This window comes from Piliocolobus tephrosceles, chromosome 17, assembly GCF_002776525.5.
Source record: "Piliocolobus tephrosceles isolate RC106 chromosome 17, ASM277652v3, whole genome shotgun sequence".
Lineage (NCBI taxonomy): Eukaryota > Metazoa > Chordata > Mammalia > Primates > Cercopithecidae > Piliocolobus > Piliocolobus tephrosceles.
Genome location: NC_045450.1, coordinates 38,372,446 through 38,392,806, shown reverse-complemented (window position 1 = coordinate 38,392,806; position 20,361 = coordinate 38,372,446). Strand labels below are relative to the sequence as shown.

Genomic DNA, 20,361 nt, shown 5'->3' with positions numbered 1-20,361 from the left:
TCTTGAATTGGTAATTAACAGCCAAAAAAAAAAAAAAAAATCCCATTTGGAAAAAAAGTTCCCCTTTAGCATTGTGTAACTAGCAGCTTCTAAAAAACAAAGTACTATCTTCCAGTGATCTGTTAGCATGACTTTTTGGCATTGGGAAATAAAACAAAATACTCTGAACCTTTGAATCTGTATTGATTTCTATAAACTTCAGTAACCTATATAACTAGCCACATTTACTAATATGATATCATGCAAACAGCAGTAAGCTAGGAGCTCGTGTTTGACTTTGGCTATCCAGAGTTGATTATTAACTTGGTTATTATGTCTTGGATGATTCTTCTCTGAAACCACTAACCCACCCCTATACCTGTACCTTTATGTCTCTCCCACTATGTGCCTACTCAGTGCCTTTGGCCCTCAGTTAATATTTGCTCAACTGAGCCAAACAAATGAGTTGATAGCATCATAATTTGGAATTGAACTAAAATTGTTCAGGGAAACATTTTCAACATAAAAGATGTTTGTTCCTGGCACAGCCTAAGGAGAAATGGCTTTAGAATTATCATGATATCTTTCACCCTTTGTGTGCTTTTGACCAGGGATAATCTCTAAGTTGAGATCTGGTCACAGGGGAGCCTTTACATCCAAAATGGCATATGAAAAAGAAATGCCTTCAGAAGCTAATGCATGGCTGAAAGGCTGCCCAACTGAGAAAAAATAATCAGAAGGAAAATTGTAGTGTTCACACATTGAGATGCCATTTTCCCAAAGTGCAGACGCTTACTTACAATGTCAAGAGTTTACCATCTTCTTTCTGTTGAGACTTGAGGTCAGTTATCTAATCTCATGCTTCAGCCAAGTGAAGTCTGGCCACATTCCTCGAAGCCAGCATGTGCCTTTAAAACCAAAAACCTCACACCCTAAAAAGCCTTTCTCTCCCTGCACCTTTCTCTCCCATACCCCTAACCAGCAGGCGTCAGCCTGTGGATTTCCTCAACCCAATACACTAGGCGCCTCTTTTATTGCATGTTGTGGCAGGAGAGAAGGATTAAATTACTGAGGCTGTCAGGAAGGACAAGCACTCTGCCATACATTATCATTATCACTTGCTTCTTGGGTGAAAGAAAATGCAGTAAATCCCTCAAATACAAAGCAATAAAGACCGTTGGCTTTTACTGTCATGACTGCCAGTGCCATTAACAGGCAGTGACAGTGATGTGGCACTCTTAGATGTTGCTTGTATCTTTTCTGACAGTGTGCACATAAACCTGCCAGTGACATGACATTAGATCACATGACTGTTCAGATTTGATTCTGGTTTCTGGAGCTGTTTTCTTTTCCCAGGCTAACAAGTGAGGTGGCATGACTTGCGTCTTTAAAAACAGGTATTTTTAAAAATACAGAGTGGGACTAATGTAGCCTATTCCTGAGTGACTTCCTTTTTGGAATTTTTTTTCTTTTGGTATAGTGATCTACGTGGATAAAGAAAACAACCAAGCAAAGAGAGACATCTTAAAAGCTATACTACAAAAACAAGAGATGCCTAATAGAAGGTACATTTTGGCAGTCCAAATTATCTAATGGTTTACATAAAGTAGATCTCTGTAGCAGGATGTGGTTAAAATAAAAGGCACAAGATAAGGAAGCAGAACACTGGGGTTCTGTGACTCACTCTGTGTCCTTGAATGAGTACGGGATCTCTGTAGATCGCTTTCTTCCTAGAAATGTAATGGCCCTTCCTACTATACAAAGTAATTGTAACGATCCTATAGGACTTTGAACACCAAAGACTGGGCAACGTGTATAAAGTATCCTGTTGCCACTCCTGTAGTTGTAAAGACTAACAGGTTGAAAGGTGGGTACACTCTGGAGTCACATGCCTTGGGTGTAAATTCCTGTCTTATTGCTTTCTAGCTGACTGACCTCAGACAAGTTACCTAACCTTCTTGCACCTCTCTCTCTTCAACGTTAAAATGGAGATGATACACCATAGAGGGTTGGTGTGAGGATTAAATGAGATATATATGTAACACAGATAGTATAGTACCTGACACGTAGTGCACAGTGAGTGTTAACTGCAATCATTGTGAGTAGTGACATTAATATTATTGTTTGTAATGGCTCATCAGCCTTTCAGACTAATTTGTATCTTACTATCACTGTTTAATAAGCCATCATTTCATTATTATTTTTTGAAGGCATTTTTTTCTAATTTAAATAGGATACCTTGCAATTCTGGTTCAGTAGAGAAAATACATGTATATAATTTTCAGAAGAAAAAAAAACTGATCTTAAAAAGTTAGTGCTTCTGTGTGAGCTTCTGCCGCAGAGTTTGAGGAGTTACCCCTGTGCTGCTTGTTAACCACAAGCTGGTTTCTCCAGTGCCCCTTGCTGGCCCTCCTCCCTCGGCCTGAGTACACCTTTTCTGTCTCCATTGCCCACTTCTCCTTGCCTTATGACCTACTGATGACACAGCCTATCCCTGCCTCAAAAACAGCACTGACTCTGCTGCCTTAGGAGACTCAAGTTCTTTCCTTTCCAGAGGGCCATGTTAAAGACATATTTTTCAAAAGAGCTTCCAAACTAGCATTTTATCTTCTGTTTGAAGAAGAGAGACTGGAATTCTTAGCTCTTGGGATCTGATAATATAGCTTTATCACTATTCTTTCACTAGCTCCTGAAATATATCATTTTTTTGGATCTCAGTTTTTATTTCTGAAGGAAAGGTAAAATCCTGTTAAGCCTGAGGCTCTACTTTTTCCAGGATGGTAATCATTCCGGTTTGACTTGCTTCAGCTTCTTTCAGGGCCCCCTTCAAAACCACCAGTCCCCCAGGGTCACCCCAGGTCATGAGTGACGAGGGAATAAACAGCAGTGGCCATGGCATCTGCTTCCCTACGGTCAGCGAGCTGCACCATGGCTGTCTAGGATGGAGCTCAGTTCCCATGGACAAGTCCTGGGCTGCGATTCAGTAGCCTATTCAGTCTTATTTGTCTGCCTGTGTGTTCGCTTTGTTTCTGAAATGTGAGATCATATTGTAACATATTGGGAGACCATTTTTTTTACCCCGAAAGTGTTTATTTTAAAAATTTAAAAGCAACTTCTGCTTTCATGTTAGACCTGCCTTTCCTCAGAGGACCCACTTACTTGTACCAGAATAGATTAAGAAATTTAAAAAGGCCAGGTGCGGTGGCTCATACCTCTAATCCTAGCACTTTGGGAAGCCAAGGCAAAAGGATCCCTGGCACCCAGAAGTTAGAGACTGGCCTGAGCAACATAGTGAGACCCCCTATCTCTACTAAAAATAATTTTAAAAAATTAGCCTGGCATAGTGGCATGCACCTGTAGTCCCAGCTACTGTGAAGGTTGAGCAGGAAGGACCGCTTGAGCCCAGGAGTTCGAGCTTGCAGTAAGCAATGGTTGCGCCACAGTACTCCAGCGTGGGTGACAGAGCAAGACCCTGTCTCAAAGAGAAAAGTCCACAGTAACTGTAATGACTCCCACTCTCCCATGGTTGTTTCTGTCAACACCCGCCAAAGAAACAAATGTTCATGTCATTTTTTAGAAAGATAGAGAGGTGTTGCAGGTGCCAAGTGACTGGCTCAGGGCTTCCAACCATGGATGAGTATTTGAGTGCTGGCCATGCACTCCTCGAACCACCATGGGAGAGGATGGCCCCATTTACTGCTCTCCCTCAACAGTATCATTTTCCTAAGGGAAATAGGCATTTACATGTATGTTTTTCCACAGCCAAAAGCCGATTGTTATTTCAGCAAACGTTCTTACCTTTTTTAAATACTCAGAGGTCACATTATTTAAAGTAGCTCCTAGTTTATGAGAATTCACTTTCTCAGACAGCAACCCTGTTGAATATTGGTGATAACCTACAAAGCAACGGTTGGAGAAGTTTGATGTATCTTCCCCAACATGTCTAAAGTTATAGACATTGTATAATAAATTATATATAGTACCTTTGCATGCCACCCCATGCTGTATCTGCAAATATACATGTGTCACTTTAAAAGGGAGGTAATATATTGAAATGTGCCTTCAAACAGTATTTATTTGAAGTCATAGTTTAACACTGACTTAAGGTCCCTTTTTGGTTTCAGTTTTTTCTTGTTAACAGTGTTCCCTTGAACAGATCCACCCCTGAGGAAGACAGACTATGATGATAAATAGACAGATAAATTAATTACATTTGCAGTAAGACTAAGAGAAAACCAAACAAGTTAAATGCCAAAATAGAAAATAACAGTGAAAGCTGAATCAAATTCAGTGAATCCTCAGCATTGAATCTGAGGAGGTGACACGTAAGCTGGTTCATGAAGGATGAGAGGACTCAGTCAAGTCACAAAAAGCTTAGAGAATATCGTTTCGGGCAGAGGGAACTCCAGGCATGAAGGAGTATAGAGGGATGTGTTCCAGGACCAGGCAGAGGTGGTTAGCAAGTCTGGTCCCACTGAGAAGTAGAGTGGCAGGAGAAAGAGGTGGGAAGAGGAGGCAGAAGTAGCTCAAGTAGCACTTCCTGTGTTTCCTTCCACCTGAGTGCTTGACATCTGCTCCCTGTGTTGATCCAGGTCCTCAGACTAGACTGTAAGCATTCTTCCAGACATGGAGCAAAGTTTTGCCTTTTTGTTTTGGCAGTGTTGGAAGTAAGATGTAAGATTCTGTGTGTGTCTTTTTGTGATTTTTTAAAAATTAGTTTTAATTCTTAAATGATTTTAGTGTACTTTTCCTCCCTTTTCAGCTTAACTTTCTGGTTTCTTAATTTTGTTTTTGACATCTTATTTTTCTCTATATAGAATTTAAAGCCAGAAATATTGCATTTTTAAATTTCTAGTTCTTTCTCTGGCATTTAGAAGGCTTTCTTTTGCCACAGAATTCTCATATATTCAGCGGAGGTAATTGTCTGCATTTGTAAAGTGTTACAGACATGATCCTTAGATATGAGACACTGTATGAAGATAACACTTAACATTATTATTACAGTCTGCATAGCCTCAGTCTTTTCTGTAAGTCTTGTGTTATAATATGTGCATTATATATTACTTTTAATTCCTCCTCTTCCAAGCAGTTTTAATTCTTCCTCTTTTCCTAATTCATTTTAGGAAAACTTATTTCATCATCATTCATCTTACTTAATTGAATGACATAGTCAATGTATAATTTGGGAATCTAACTAAAATTTCAATTGAAACAAGCTTTTCCAATGCCACGTTTTTCTTTCCCGTTAGAAATGTAGAAGCATAAGCAGCTCTATCTATATTAAAAATACTAGTAAAAAAAAGAGCAAACATTTACTCAGTGCTTACTGTGTTCCAGGCAACAGTTCACTTGTATCATCTCATTTGATCCTCACAAGAGCCCTGTAAGATAGGTATAATTATCTCCATTCCACTGGTAAGGAAACTGAGATGAGAGAGGTTAAGTAATTTGTCTAAGGTCACACAGCTAAGCAGTAGGAAAGCAGGAATTTGAGCCCAGAATGGATGCCCTTAACCACTCCATCTTAATCCCTCTGTCTTATACATGTTATAAAAATTCCTTTGTACCACATTGAAGGCCAAGATCTGTACTCTTTATAATTATTTTATGAGTAGGCACTAACTTTGATTTTGACCTAAAGCATTTTTGTTTTCTACTAAAAACTTATTGCAGGCTGGATGCGGTGACTCACGCCTGTAATCCCATTACTTTGGGAGGCCAAGGTGGGCAGATCACCTGAAATCAGGAGTTGGAGACCAGCCTGGCCAACATACAGTGAAACTTCATCTCTACTAAAAATACAAAAACTAGCCGGATGTGGTGGTGGGCACCTGTAATCCCAGCTACTAGGGAGGCTGAGGCAGGAGAATCGCTTGAACCCAAGAGGCAGAGGTTGCAGTGAGCTGAGATTGCATCATTGCACTCCAACCTGGGTGACAAAGTGAGACTCTGTCTCAAAAAAAACACAAAAAACAAAAAAATTCTTGTTGCTAGCTAAAAACAGAGACTTAGGAAAGGAATTCAATGTAGAATACTTACTTTCAGCAAGTTGGTTAAATGTATTGTCACGTTTACCTATAAGCATTTGGAAAGGATTTTATTTGTGTTTTTCAAGGCATGATTTCTCAGAGATGTAGATTTTTATGTTTCTTATTTTGTTTCTGATTTGGGATGGATACACTTTGAAAAGTTTAAAATGGTAAAGTTTACAAGCATCTATGGTTTAAGCTATGCTGCCAAGACATATCAAAAGAGTACTTAACTGTAAATTCCTGTCATTTGGTCAATCCAAGTGCATTTGGCCTCTACAAAAGCCACTAATTCAAATCAGTTCCATCAGAACCCTACAATTATATGTCTTAAAGTAAAATAAAACTTGGATGCTATGATTATAAGTTAAAGATTGCTGAAGTAATACAAACATTTGATATAACTGTTGGGCAGAGTTACAACATTTATCTAACATGATTCAAATGTTACCCTGGGAGCATGATCTCTGCGTTTTGTAGAATACATACAGTTTTGTTAAAGTCCTTAGTAGCAACTCCAGAGTTGTGTGTTTCTATAGGAAATGTTACGTTTCTATGGAAAATGCTGACCATTGAACTTCCATGGTCTTTATTCACTTCATCCTTTTAGCCTTAAAAGTAGAGGTGTCAAAATACAATCAGATAGTATGTAATAGAGTGAACATCTGGTTCTTCTCTTTGCCTAGTAATTTTCTCAGATTATAGAGATAAATGTTAATCAGTGCTTGGAAAGTGGATTAGTGTTCATTTGAAGGTTGGGTGTTTTATAACAATTCTAATAGTTCATATAATAACTTATCTAACCTAGTGTACCTTTCTTTTTATTGGGATAATTGGAAACTTTAACATTTTATACCTAGTGATAACACCCCATTTGGGAGTTTTGTCTTGTGGTGATTTCTTCTCACTTGGTGATGACTTTCTCTGATCTCTGCCTTACCAGCATTCGCTTCACTGTGGTCAGTGACCCTCCAGAGGATGAGCAGGACCTGGAGTGTGAGGACATTGGCGTGGCTCACATTGACCTTGCCAACATGTTTCAGGAAGGGAGGGACCTCATTGAGCAAAACATCGATGGTATGGGTGAAAATGTTACTCAGTTTGTGCAACCAACAGTTGCTGAACTCCAAACTCTTTATTGAAACCTTCTTTTTGCTGGCTCCAAGTGTGCTGAGTCACACGTTACTTGAATCCTTTACAACTCAAGTTGATGCCTTGTTGAAGCTGAGGTGTCTTCCAACATCCTTTTCCTGCCTTCCCCACCTGCTTTCCTTTGAATGAACAGAAATTGTAAAATAATTAATTTAGCTTCACAAGAAATTATTCATTTTTTAGTATTGGGTGAAGGTATGAGAAAAAGTTGGCCATTGTTTGTTTGTTTGTTTGTTTTCTGAGACAGAGTTGTGCTCTGTCACCCAAGTTGGAGTACAATCTTGGCTCACTGCAGCCTCAACTTCCTAGACTCAAGCAATTCTCCCACCTCAGCCTCCCAGGTACCCGGGACTACCTGCGTGCATCACCACGCCCAGCTAAAATTTTTGGTATTTTTTATAGAGACAGGATGTCATCATGTTGCCCAGGCTGGTCTTGAACTCCTTGGTTCAAGTGATCTGCCCACCTCAGCCTCCCAAAATGCCAGGACTACAGGCGTGAGCCACTAAGCCTGGCCAGATGTTTTTCCAAGGTTGTTTATGGAAGCCACATTTCAGTTAAGACTTAACCTTAAGCATGTTATTCTGTTAATGTTTATGGAAGCCTTATTTCTACTAAGGTACTTAACCTTAAGCGTGGTATTCTGAGTGATCCTGACAGTGTCTTTCTCAAGGCTTCTCTTTAATTCAGTGTTGCAATGTAGTGATACAGTCACAGCAAGGAAGTAGTTTTGATCCCTTACTTCCCACCAGGATTTTGTGAGGAGTAATGACATTTGATCTGTTCCTGACAAATGTGCTGTCCTGGATTTTTACCTCACTAGTTGTGATTCCCAACAATGCTTAATTTCTATTCTCTATTCTTCTGTTTCTAGAACATGCTAAATTGTTTTATTAATCAGACTTTTTAAAATCATAATCAGAGATGGCCTAGGCTTTATGTAGTAAATAGAGAAATAAAGCTGATTCCTAGTCCCATTTGTTGAGTTAGCAGAGCCATCTCTGGAAAAATGTGCACGACTTGTTTACATATTCACTTGTGCATTCAACAAACACTGAAGTGAGCACCTCTTGAGTGCCAGGCATTCTGCTTACGCTGTAGTTCAGCCCTGGTTCATTGTCAAGCTGCTTGTCCTAGGTGTGTGTCAAGTGCTCAAAAGTCAGGCTCAAGCCAAATAATTAACCAAAGTAGACCAAATAACCAAATTAGAAACTTCTTCTGGGAAATCTTTATAAACTGTACATTTCTAACCACGTGGCAGTTGGTCCCAACTTTGGCACAGAGAAAAAGATGAGAGGATTGAAATATTAACCTGAACCCTATTAAAGACTACCAGGACCAAGAAAGTCTGACAAAAATGCCACAATTATCTCTACTTTATATTCTTGGTATTTTTTCCAGACAGTTGTTTAGCAACCCATCTTCTTCTGTGAGATCACATATGACCCACTGATCTGACATGGCCAGCTATTGTGGCCATGTTTTGGGAAAGAGCCAGAAGATTAGGCATAGGTGAGGTTGGGATTTTACGGCTTTGTTCTGTGGCAAGCATAGAAGTGAGAAGTCCCAAAGCAGAGATGACAGCTCCAGAGAATGAGCTGGGGACCACTCATGCCATTTTGACTTCACCAGTGCTCAGTTTCTGCACCTAACTCTTTATGTATCAAGTTGTAAGGCTTTCTAACAAATTTTCTTGGAATTAAAAAACAACACACACATACATTAAAGTTCAAGGAAAACCACAAGGAATTATAAACTGGAAACTAAGCCAGTGTGGTAGCTCACACCTGTAATCCCAACACTTTGGGAGACCAAGGCAGGTGGATTGCTTGAGCTCAGGAGTTTTAAGACCAACCTGGGCAACATGGCGAAACCCCATCTCTACAAAAAAATGTAAAAGTTAGCTGGGCATGATGGCACCCAACTGTAGTCCCAGTTACTCAGAAGGCTAAGGTGGGTGGTTGGCTTGACCCTTGGAGGCAGAGGTTTCAGTGATCCGAGATCACACCACTGTACTTCAGCCTGGGTGACAGAGCCAGACACTGTTAAAAAAAAGAAAAAAAAAAAAAAACAGGAAACTATATAAAGACTCAAAAGTGATAAGTGTTATCAAACTTAGAAAGTCCAGGTTTTTGGCCTTGAGTCACTAGACACTATCGTTGTCCACAAGGGATGGAGTCTCGGGTTGAATCAGCATCCCATCTGGCTCCCACCACTGAGCCCAGAGAATGCCCTTGGCTCCAGTCAAATAGTCCACCTTCCGGGCTGGGTGCAGTGGCTCAGGTCTCTAATCCTAACACTTGGGGAGGCCACAGTGTGGGGATCACTTGAGCCCAAGTCTACCTTTGGGACACCTCTAAAAGGAGTGGCCCCTCTTCCAAGAAAATCCCACGCATACTCAAACCCACAGACCTTAAGATTCTTGGGTCTGCCATTTTAATCTTTTCTAATTCCACATAAGATCTATTTTAAATGGAATGTTTTCCTGAAAAAGATAAATAACTAATTCAAGCTATGATCATGTAACATCTATACAGCGGTTTGCCATTCTGAAGCACTGTATAGATTATCATAAATTCCCTGTAGACCTACTGCTTACTAGCTTAAAAATTCTTTTTTTTTTTTTTTTTTTTTGAGAAGGAGTCTCGCTCTTGTCGCCTAGGCTGGAGTGCAGTGGCATGATCTCAGCTCACCGCAACCCCCACCGCCTGGGTTCAAGCGGTTCTCCTGCCTCAGCCTCCTGAGTAGCTGGGACTACAGGCATGCGCCACCATGCCCGGCTATTTTTTTTTTTTTTTTTTGGTAGAGACGGGGTTTCTCCATGTTGGTCAGGCTAGTCTCAAACTCCCAACCTCAGGTGATCCCCCCACCTCGGCCTCCCAAAGTGCTGGGATTACAGGCATGAGCTACCACACCCAGCCACTAGCTTAAAAATTCTGATTGCATGTGAGGGTCATTATCTTAGAGGCTTTCACTAGGTAAACTTCAGGATTAACTCGCTAGTTTTAGCTCCACTAGCAATATGTACAGGTCCATGCAGTACGTCTCAAATGCTCATCTCCATGCACACGTGACAAGGTTTATTCTTTAAATACCCAAGATGCCAGTGAACTTTGGACTTCTGTAGAACTATTTTCATCTTTTCAACTACTGTTTCTGTCTGCGAGCCTTTCCAAAGAAAAATCTGTTGAACAACATTAACACTTTCCTGCTCTTTTCTCCCTAGTTTTTGATGCACGAGCAGATGATAAAGGTATTGGCAAGCTCAGGATAACAGTCGAAGCTCTCCATGCCCTCCGGTCTGTCTACGAGCAATACAGAGATGACTTGGAGGCTTGAAAGCAACTGCTCCAGAAGCATCTCCTACTCCTGAGTAAATGCTCATGTGAAGGCTCCTACATGAGATTTTTGTAATTACTCTGGTGTATATAATCTATAATTCATGGGAAGCTGGGAGTGGGGAGACCTGGGTTTGAAGTGTTGAAGTTTTGTATACTTTTTCATTTGTTTATTTCTCTACTCCCTCTTTCTCATAACTGCCAACCCTCAGGACTTAAGTTCTCCATAATGGGCAGTACCTTCTCAATAATGTATACCTACATGATAGCATGAGAAAGTCTATTTGCAAATCTTCCTAACATTTTCTTAGGAAGAACTGAAATGTAATTCCCATTTTTATTTTTAATAAGCAAAAGCATAAATCTTAGAAAACCTATGAAAAAGAAGTACTTTTATGTTATCCCTAATTGTCCCACTAAATGGAATGCCTATGACTAGCCTCATTAAGAGTTTTATACTGTGAAGATTTTATTAGAAGCAATATATGAAAATTACTTGGATTAATGTGTTAATCTTCCTCTTTAAAATGCTAATATCCATTTTATGCACATTAAAGCTCAGTATGCATTTTCTTTGATGCGTGCAGTTTCTATCAATTAAATATAAAGAATGAAACTTAGCACCAACTTATTCAATGACTGCAAGTTTTTTGTTTTTCTTTCATAAAAGTTAATTCTATATGTATTATGTTCATGTATTTGTAATGGTGATATGGGATCCAAGGCTGTATATATAAAAAGGAGATAGGTATATAGATAGACGTGAAATTTACATGTTGAAAACAGCATATGACATAGAAAGAAATTATGAAAAGTATAACTCAAATTCAGATATGCTTAGTTAGACGTGAAAGGAGTATCTTTTTATCATTATTTAAATTTACATCAAGCCAGTACAGTGCCGAGGTGTATCTGGGTAACCAGATCCTCGAAAAGCAGCTCCAAAAGTTAATTTTCTAGCTTTTACCCAATCTCACTGAAGGATTTAATTGATATTTTTAATGGAGCTGTGAATCAATGCTGCAAAGGAATTGTCTCTAGAGGTCTAGGATATAATGTATTTCATTTTTTAATTTACTTTTTTATTTGTCATTTTCTTCAAAGGATTTTTATAGGCTGTGGGTTTTCACTGTTTGCAAACAGGCTATGTTCCTTCTTAAGCATATGTAAAGTATTCAGGGAGATAAGTAATTTATTAAAATCTACCTAATTTGCCGTGATATATTAAATCTCTGCTTCAGTGATCACAGACCATTTCATTTAGAGAATTAGGCATTCCCTCTTTGTGTGATTAAAGCTCTGGAAAATGAGTTCTTTGCTCCTATTTGTGAACATTCAAAGCCTGCTAATGGCAAGAAGATGGAATAGATTATGAGACAATTCATTACAGTTCAATAGAAAAAAAAAGCAGCTATAATGCAAAAATGCAAGTATGAATATCTGCATATAGTTTGAACCATCTGTGCTCTAATGGCTTCAATAATGACTCTCGTCTTTAGGAGGCTTTGAAATGACATCCGTACAATATTAATTTGTTGATGTACATTGTGGGACCAGTAGAGTATGATCTGACCACAGAAATCTATCAATTCTGTCTATACCACTGGGCCTGTCTGTCCTGGGGCCTGCCATCTCCGAGAAGAATCTTGCTCTCATCCAACTCGGCAAATCTTCTTAATAACTCATTCCTCTGGAACATTCTAGAGACCACAAACATCTGCAGACTAAACCTCTCCAATCCTAGTAAACAACCACATGTTTGTTGTCACTTAGGCTGGCTCTGAGCTCATTTTTTTGGCCCCTCTTTCTAGCTTTCTTTGGCTTTATGCAGTTACAGTGTCATTAAGGCCCATAATATTCCCTGCAGTAATTTAAAACAGCCAGATTATACCCTGGGATTAACGGAGTGGTTTTTGAGACATTTATTGTGGTATTCTCCTAGGAGGTTTGTATTATTGTTGTAAAATGTTACATCCCAAACTAAATAACCCTTCTGCAGGGAGAAGAACCAGATTGCACTGGCTTCTTAGGATCATTAAGTGGAAAGGAAAAGTGTTTCTTAGAAAACTTCTGGGACCCAGTCACCTGTACTGAATGCATATCTTAGACAAGATTAGAGAAGCAGCCATGTTTCTGCCACATTGTTTACTGTCGTATTAAAGATTTCTAGTTTTAAAATGTTCAGTTTCAAACTATTGCGAATTTTCACAACACTCATTTTCATAGCTAATTGCTGCTGAAACATTTTGAAGTGGCGAGGTAGTATTAAATGCTGTCGTGTGGATACTTCAGTTGGGTTTTATAATCTGTTTGAGAATTGTGTTTGTTTTATCTTGTGGTAACCTGAGGCCATTGAAAAGCTTACCACCTTTTGGGTTAAAGAGCAGTGGTTTTCTCTTGGTGAGCCAAACTGGATCCATTGAAGAGAGCTTGGCATCAGGGGCCACCAGCAGTGGCCTTACCACACAGATACCAGCTTAAGGTGTTGCTGGTGTGAATGTACAGTTCTTGGTGTAACTGGACCAGTGCACTCAGCACTTTTTTGGGCTGTAATGTTTTTAGTTTGGAAATATAAATAGAGATGTGATGTGGCATGTGGGAGAGTGTATTTTACATGTTTTTTTGCCTACTGTAGTAGAAATGTCAAATTCCCAGCCACTGTCATGAAAAGCAGTTGACAAAAATAAGTTTTATGGTTTACAGTGTGGTTTACGTAAAGAACATTTCTCTTCACTCTAGTTTCAACATGTTTTCTAAATTATCATGGTTTACTGCCATTTAACTTAAATTAGTTTTTTTTAAGAATAAATAGAGAATATGTTTAATCAAATAAAGAAAGGCCACATTGAAATTCTGCTGTTCCTGCCATTCATTCGTTACCACAAAACACAAATAATTTCTATGTGTTATGAAGACGTGTGGGCAGAGAAGTGGTCATGTGATTGGAGAGGTTTTGCGTGCACTCATGTTCCCACAACAAAACATAAATTATTTTAGTAATCTGACATCAAGAGCTGTGAAAATGAAAACCAGTTCTTACACATGTTCTAACAAGAATCTGATTAACATTTTTGTGGATATGGAAAATATTTTTTTTTTAGTCAAACTGGCACTATTGCTGAATGCAGAATGATTTCCTTATGCACTAGATAGAAAAATGTGAATCATGTCTGTGAACAAATATGAAAATAAAATGTCATCTTTGTGTAGGACAAAACAACCAAGAGAGAGCTTTGGGGATAAAAAATTATCGAGTGATTGACAATATCAGGATGATAATTCATCCTCCACGATCAGAGTACATTTTAATAAGTCACTCATGCCTGAAGGCCTCTGACTACCTTAACAAAGAAAAACTAAACCCGTGATTTATTAGAGATTGGGCAACATGCCTAATTAAATCCATGAATGGGAGCAAACACAGATTTACATCCCCTTTGTTCAGAACAAAAACAACCTCCAGGTCAACCAGAAATAGAAAATATCAAAGCAAGAGAAACAAGTGTTTTGAAAACTAAAAATATAGAATTAGAAAACATCTCCTCATCCTAATCTCTTTTATCTTACAAGGTAGAATTTTCACTTCCATTTCAAAGTGCCACCAGTGGACTGCACCTTCCAGCCTGACCGCCTGGAAAATTGGGCCCATATTACTGGTATTCTTATACCTTTTGTTCTTGCCCTTTCATTTTCCACATGACATTCGCTAATATATCAAGTTATGTTTTTCCTTCAGGCTTTTGGAAGTGCAATCTGGTACTCTTAGACTTCGATCATGTCCTCTTTTCTGAGGTAGATGCTGTTTGACTTTTCTGCTTTTTGTCTCTTCTCATTCTATTGAGATTCACTTTTGTCATCCCGAAAACAGCATTACCTCTTTCTTCACTGCACACCATTTTTCTTTTTAAATAAAATTTAACATCTTGATTTTTATATTCCTACTATCTAATTTGTTCACATCTATATTCAACTGAACATCTCCTCCCATCTGTCTGTTCTCCTACTTATTTTTAGCTAGTCAAATCACATTTTTTTCCTTCCCCTTTGCTGTTTTTTTCCTTTCTCTTTACTGTTTCTTTTCTTGGTAAGACAGCCACTTCTTGAGATACTGGCATCTGTGACAGCTCCAGTGGCCTTCCCAAAACGTTCCTTTGTGTTAAGATTTGTCTTAATTTAACATGACAGGGGCACTCTTAGCCATTACGAAACTGAGGAAACAGCAAGCTAATTTTTGTATCTTTGCTTCTTGTACCTTTTTATAGTGAAGTGAAAAAAGAGGCTGGAACTCAGAAAGCTCTCAGGAATCACTGGTAAGGAACTGAAGCATAAGGAAGTTTTTTAAAAATTCAAGGATATATGTCATTAAAATGCAGCTTGATTTGGTGCAAATGTTGTTTTGTCATAGGTAAACATGTCATCATTAACGACAATGAAAATAAGAGAATTTTTTACGTATTTTTTAATTTTGTTCATCAGGTTGGTGGGAAAAAAAGAGAAATTTTAGAAGAAAATGTAAGACACTGTACATACAACCTAAGGTTGGGAAGACTTTACTAACAAAGAGAGGAAAGACAGCCATAAAGCAAAGGCATATTGACTATGTAAAGATTAAGACAGGGTAACAATTTTAATATCAGACAAAATAGAGCTCAAGGTCAAAAAAGACAACAAAGAAGGATATTCTATGCTGTTAGAGGGAAGAACAAGTTAAAGATATATGGATGTAAACTTATGGAACACCAAACAGTATAGCCTCAAAATACATGAAGCAACAACTGACGGAACTATGGAAAAATACTATGGCTGCATCCATTTTAGTAATAGCTTTTCACTGTCAGTGGCAGATCAAAAATGTAAGAAAAAGTCTAGATTTGCTTAACGTGATTGCTAAAACGAATATAGGATGCACATGGAACATGGAAAGAAAAAATCAACTATGTATTTAGCCATAAAGGAAGTCTCAATTTCCAAAGAATTGAAATCTTACAATATATATTTCTCTAAGCAAAATGCAACAAAATTAGAAATCAATAGCAAAAGGATAGCTAAAACAATCCTACCTAAAAGGTAAAAATATTTGTGTTTTATATTTTTAGTTGACAAAAATTATATGTATTTATGGAGGTATTATTACTATTCTGGGTCCTAATAGTACAAGAAATAACCCTTTCCTACAACATAACTAGGAGACAAAATTCTACATGCATTATGTGTAAGTGGGGGAAATACACATCAGCTCAGAAGCCCACACCAGATGGAGAGGCAAGGTAAGGATTGAGCATAAGAGGAGAGTGTGGCAGCATTCTAGTGATGGCAGAACACAAACAATATCAACTAAGGTTCCCACAGAAGGAGAAGGGCCACTCTGAGTGGGGAAATCCTGAGAACTGATCTGAGGGCTGGTGGACCAGAGCATTAGCTACAGGGGAAGTAAAAGGAAGGGGATTGAAAGATAGATTAGGACCAGAGGTGGCAGCTTTGGAAAGGTACTTCTGGAAGAGAAAGGGGGCATTTTAGAAGGTGAATCTATCTCTAGAGACATGGTAGTGAAATGAAAGAAGGAACCACCAGAAACTATGGGCCCCAGTGTGACAAGATAATATCATTAAGTGGTATCAATATCAATAAAAGGCCATTTATTAAGGAAATGGCCCTAGGCAGAGCAATCCGACAAGAGAAAGAAAGGGCATCCAAATGGGTCAAAAGAAAGTCAAACTTACTATTTGTTGATGATATGATCATAGGCCTAGAAAACCCTAAAGATTCCTCCAAAAAGTTACTGGAATTGATAAATTAATTCAGCAAGTTTTAGGATACAAAATTAATGTATACAAATCAGTAGCTCTGCTATACACCAACAGCAACCAAGCTGAGAATCCAATCAAGAACTCAACCCCTTTTACAATAGCTAAAAAAAAGATAAAATACTTAGGAGTACACCTAACCAAGGAAGTGAAAGACCTCTACAAGGAAAACTACAAAACACTGGTGAAATAAATCATAGACAACACTAAGTAATGGAAACAAATCCCGTGCTCAAGGATAGGCAGAATCAATATTGTGAAAATGACCATACTGCTAAAAGCAATCTACAAATTCAAAGCAGTTCCCATCAAAACATCACCATCATTCTTCACAGAAGTAGAAAGAACAATCCTAAAATTCATATAGAACCAAAAAAGAACCCACATAGCCAAAGCAAGACTAAGCAAAAAGAACAAATCTGGAAGCATCATATTACCTGACTTCAAACTATAAGGCCATAGTCACCAAAACAGCATGGTACTTGTATAAAAATAGGCACATAGACCAGTGGAAAAGAATAGAGAACCCAGAAATGAAGCCAAATACTTACAGCCAACTGATCTTCGACAACGCAAACAAAAACAAAGTGGGGAAAGGACACTACTCAACAAATGATGCTGAGATAACTGGCAAAACACAGAAGAATTAAACTAGATCTTCATCTCTCACCTTACACAAATACCAACTCAAGATGGATCAAAGACTTTTAAGACCCGAAACCATAAAGATTCTAGAAGATAACATTGGGAAAAATCCTTCTAGACACTGGCTTAGGCAAAGACTTCATGACCAAGAACCCAAAAGCAAACGTAACAAAAACAAAGATAAATAGGTGAGAGTTAAACTAAAGAGCTTTTGCATGGCAAAAGGAACAGTCAGCATAGTAAACAGACAATCTCCAGAGTGGGAGAAAATCTTAGCAATGTATATATCTGACAAAGGATCTATACATCTATCCAGAATCTACAAGGAACTCAAATCAGCAAGAAAAAAATCCCATCAAAAAGTGGGCTAAATAGAACTACCATTTGATCCAGCAGTTGCACTACTGAGTATCCACCGAGAGAAAAAGAATGCATTATAGGAAAAAGATACTTGCACATGCACAATTCACAAGATAGTAGCACAATTCGCAATTGTGAAAATATGGAACCAGCCCAAATGCCCATCAATTAATGAGTGGATAAAGAAATTGTGGTGTGTGTGTGTACACACACACACACACACACACCATGAAATACTATTTAGGCATAAACAGGAATGAAATAATGGCATTCACAGCAACCTGGATGGAATTAGAGACCATTATTTTAACTGAAGTAACTCAGGAATGGAAAACCAAACATTTTATGTTCTCACTTATAAGTGGAAGCTAAGCTATGAGGATGCAAAGGCATAAGAATGATACAGTGGACTTTGGGGACTCAGGAGAAAGGGTGTGTGTTATCACACTGCTCTGAAGAAATACTTGAGACTGGGTAATTTATAAAGGAAAGAGATTTAATAGAATCACAGTTCCTCATGGCTGGGGAGGCCTCAGGAAACTTATAATCATGGCAGAAGGGAAAGCAAACATGTTCTTCTTCACATGGCAGCAAGAAATAGAAGTATAGAATGAAGAGGGGAAAGCCCCTTATAAAACCATCAGATTCCATGAGACTTACTCATTATCACAAGAACAGCATGGAGGAACAGTCTGCATGGTCTGATCACCTGTTACAAGGTCCCTCCCTCAACACATGGGGATTACAATTCGGATTACAATTAAAGATGAGATTTGGGTGAGGACACAAACTTATTCAAGTTTGCGAACTTATTCAAGTAAGCGAACACCACTTGTTCCCCATAAACCTATTGAAAAAAAGTAAATAAATAATAAAATAAATACAATTTTTTATTAAAGGAAGTGGCCCTTCACTAACAATAGCAGAGGACATTGTTGAGCTAGGAAACTTGTAAGCCTCTTGGCCGGGCATGGTGACTCATGCCTATAATCCCAGCATTTTGGGAAGCCAAGGCAGGTGGATCACCTGAGGTCAGGAGTTCAAGACCAGCTTGGCCAACATGGTGAAACCCTGTCTCCACTAAAAATACAAAAAATTAGTTGGGTATGGTGGTAGGCACCCGTAATCCCAGCTACTTGGGACACTGAGGCAGGAGAATTGCTTGAATCCAGGAGGTGGAGGTTGCAGTGAGCTGAGATCACATCATTGCACTCCAGCCTGGGCAACACAGCAAGACTCTGTCAAAAAAAGAAAGAAAGAAACTTGTAAGCCACCCAAGTCCTTCCATCACCCATGTGATATCTTACCTGGTCCAGAAAAATTCCAAATCAAATAAGTTTTAATAAAAAAGAATCCTACATCCATATTCTATAAGAAAACAAAATGAAAGTCAAAACTTTTCAGCAGTTGTCAGTTATACTTCAATAAAGCTGTGTAAGAAAATTGGCTGGGTGCAGTGGCTTATGCTTGTAATCTCAACACTTTTGAAAGCTGAGGCGGGTGGACCACCTGAGGTCAGCAGTTCAAGACCAACCTAGTCAACATGGTAAAACCCCATCTCTACTAAAAATACAAAAATTAGCCTGGCATTGTGGCACATGCCTGTAGTCCTAGCTACTAGGGAGGCTGAGGCAGGAGATCACTTGAACTTGGGAGGCAGAGGTTGCAGTGAGCTGAGATCACACCACTGCACCCCAGACTGGGAGACAGACTGAGACTCCGTCTTAAACATATATATATAGAAAAAATTTTTTAAGTGACCCCATAACCCCACCATCCAGAATTAGCCATTAATATCTGGCATGCTTGCTTCCTGTCTTTTCCTTATGTATGAGTAACATTGTATAAAATAACACAAGTGGCTAAGCACATACACCTGTATTCCCAGCTACTAGGGGGCTGAGGCAGGAAGATCACTGGAGCCCAGAAGTTCAAGGCTGTAGTGCACTATGATCACACGTGTTACTAGCCATTATACTGCACCCTGGGCAACATAATGAGACTCTGTCTCTAATAATTATGATGTTTTTAATAAAAGAAAATAGCAAGTAATACATGACCATATTTTCACTAAAAATCAGAATAATACAGATGTAAAATCCCCTTGAATAATACCACCCTTAATCCAGATCTGCTCCCCACCAAGAGTTTACCATTCTGTGTATGTACGTGGACCCAGAGAATAGGCGTAGAATTGTTTTGTTTTTTATTTATATAAATGTCAGACTGCAGGCATTATTTATACAACTTGCTTTTTTTCATTCTTGTTTTTGAGACAGATTCTCACTCTGTCGCCCAGGCTGGAGTGCAGTGGCACAATCTCAGCTCACTGCAACCTCCACTACCCAGGTTCAAGCAATTGTCATGCCTCGGCCTCCCAAGTAACTGGGACTACAAGCGTGCACCACCACGCCCAGGTAATTTTGTCTTTTTAGCAGAGACAGGGTTTCACCATCTTGTTCAGGCTGATCTCCAACTTCTGACCTCAGGTGATTCATCCACCTCGGCCTCCCAAAGTGCTAGGATTACAGGCATGAGCCACCACACCCAGCCTTTTTTCACCCAATTTTTAAAACAATGTTTTTGAAATGTACCATTGTTTCCAATGTCTCACAATTTCTACAACAAATTAGTCCATGTTTCTTTTTAAAAAGAAAGAAAAACCTTTTCAGCAGTTTGGAGCTCTCCCTCAGTAATGGTAAAGTGATGGTTTGAACCAGCTTTCCTGTTGAAAACAACTAGAAAAACCAGAATACGCATTATATATAGAAGGGTTTGAATGCCCACAAGCTATTTAAGTCAGTATTAAATTTCAGGAACAAGATCTGGGAACAAAGAAAGCCCAGAGGGTGAGCCAGATACTTAGGCTGATTTTCCCCTTGAGACTCTGCCAATCTGAAAGCAAGGGTGAGAGAAGCTGAATGGAGCTTCCACAGACTCATGAGACTTTGAGGGACAAGATTGGAATTTAAGGCACACCAAAGATGGAGACCCCAGTAAATCCCCAGGCTTTAAGCTGTGACTTTGAAAGGCTAAACCATGAGAATAACAGTG

At 38.9% G+C, this 20,361-nt stretch overlaps 1 protein-coding gene across 3 annotated transcripts in view; it reads left to right on the top strand.

Annotated features, from left to right (window-relative positions):
* The window catches only part of RPGRIP1L (RPGRIP1 like), a 96,366-nt gene extending 85,237 nt beyond the window's left edge, over positions 1 to 11,129 (top strand). For 2 of the 3 annotated variants that reach the window (XM_023209951.1, XM_026456850.1), the window contains 3 exons: positions 1,460 to 1,544; positions 6,952 to 7,085; positions 10,387 to 11,129. In XM_023209951.1, coding sequence (XP_023065719.1) covers positions 1,460 to 1,544; positions 6,952 to 7,085; positions 10,387 to 10,499 — 332 coding nt within the window. In that variant the 3' untranslated portion in view covers positions 10,500 to 11,129. The remainder of the gene's footprint in view (positions 1 to 1,459; positions 1,545 to 6,951; positions 7,086 to 10,386) is intronic. The other variant, XM_031934436.1, reaches the window with a different exon arrangement.
* Positions 11,130 to 20,361: the final 9,232 nt, after the last annotated feature.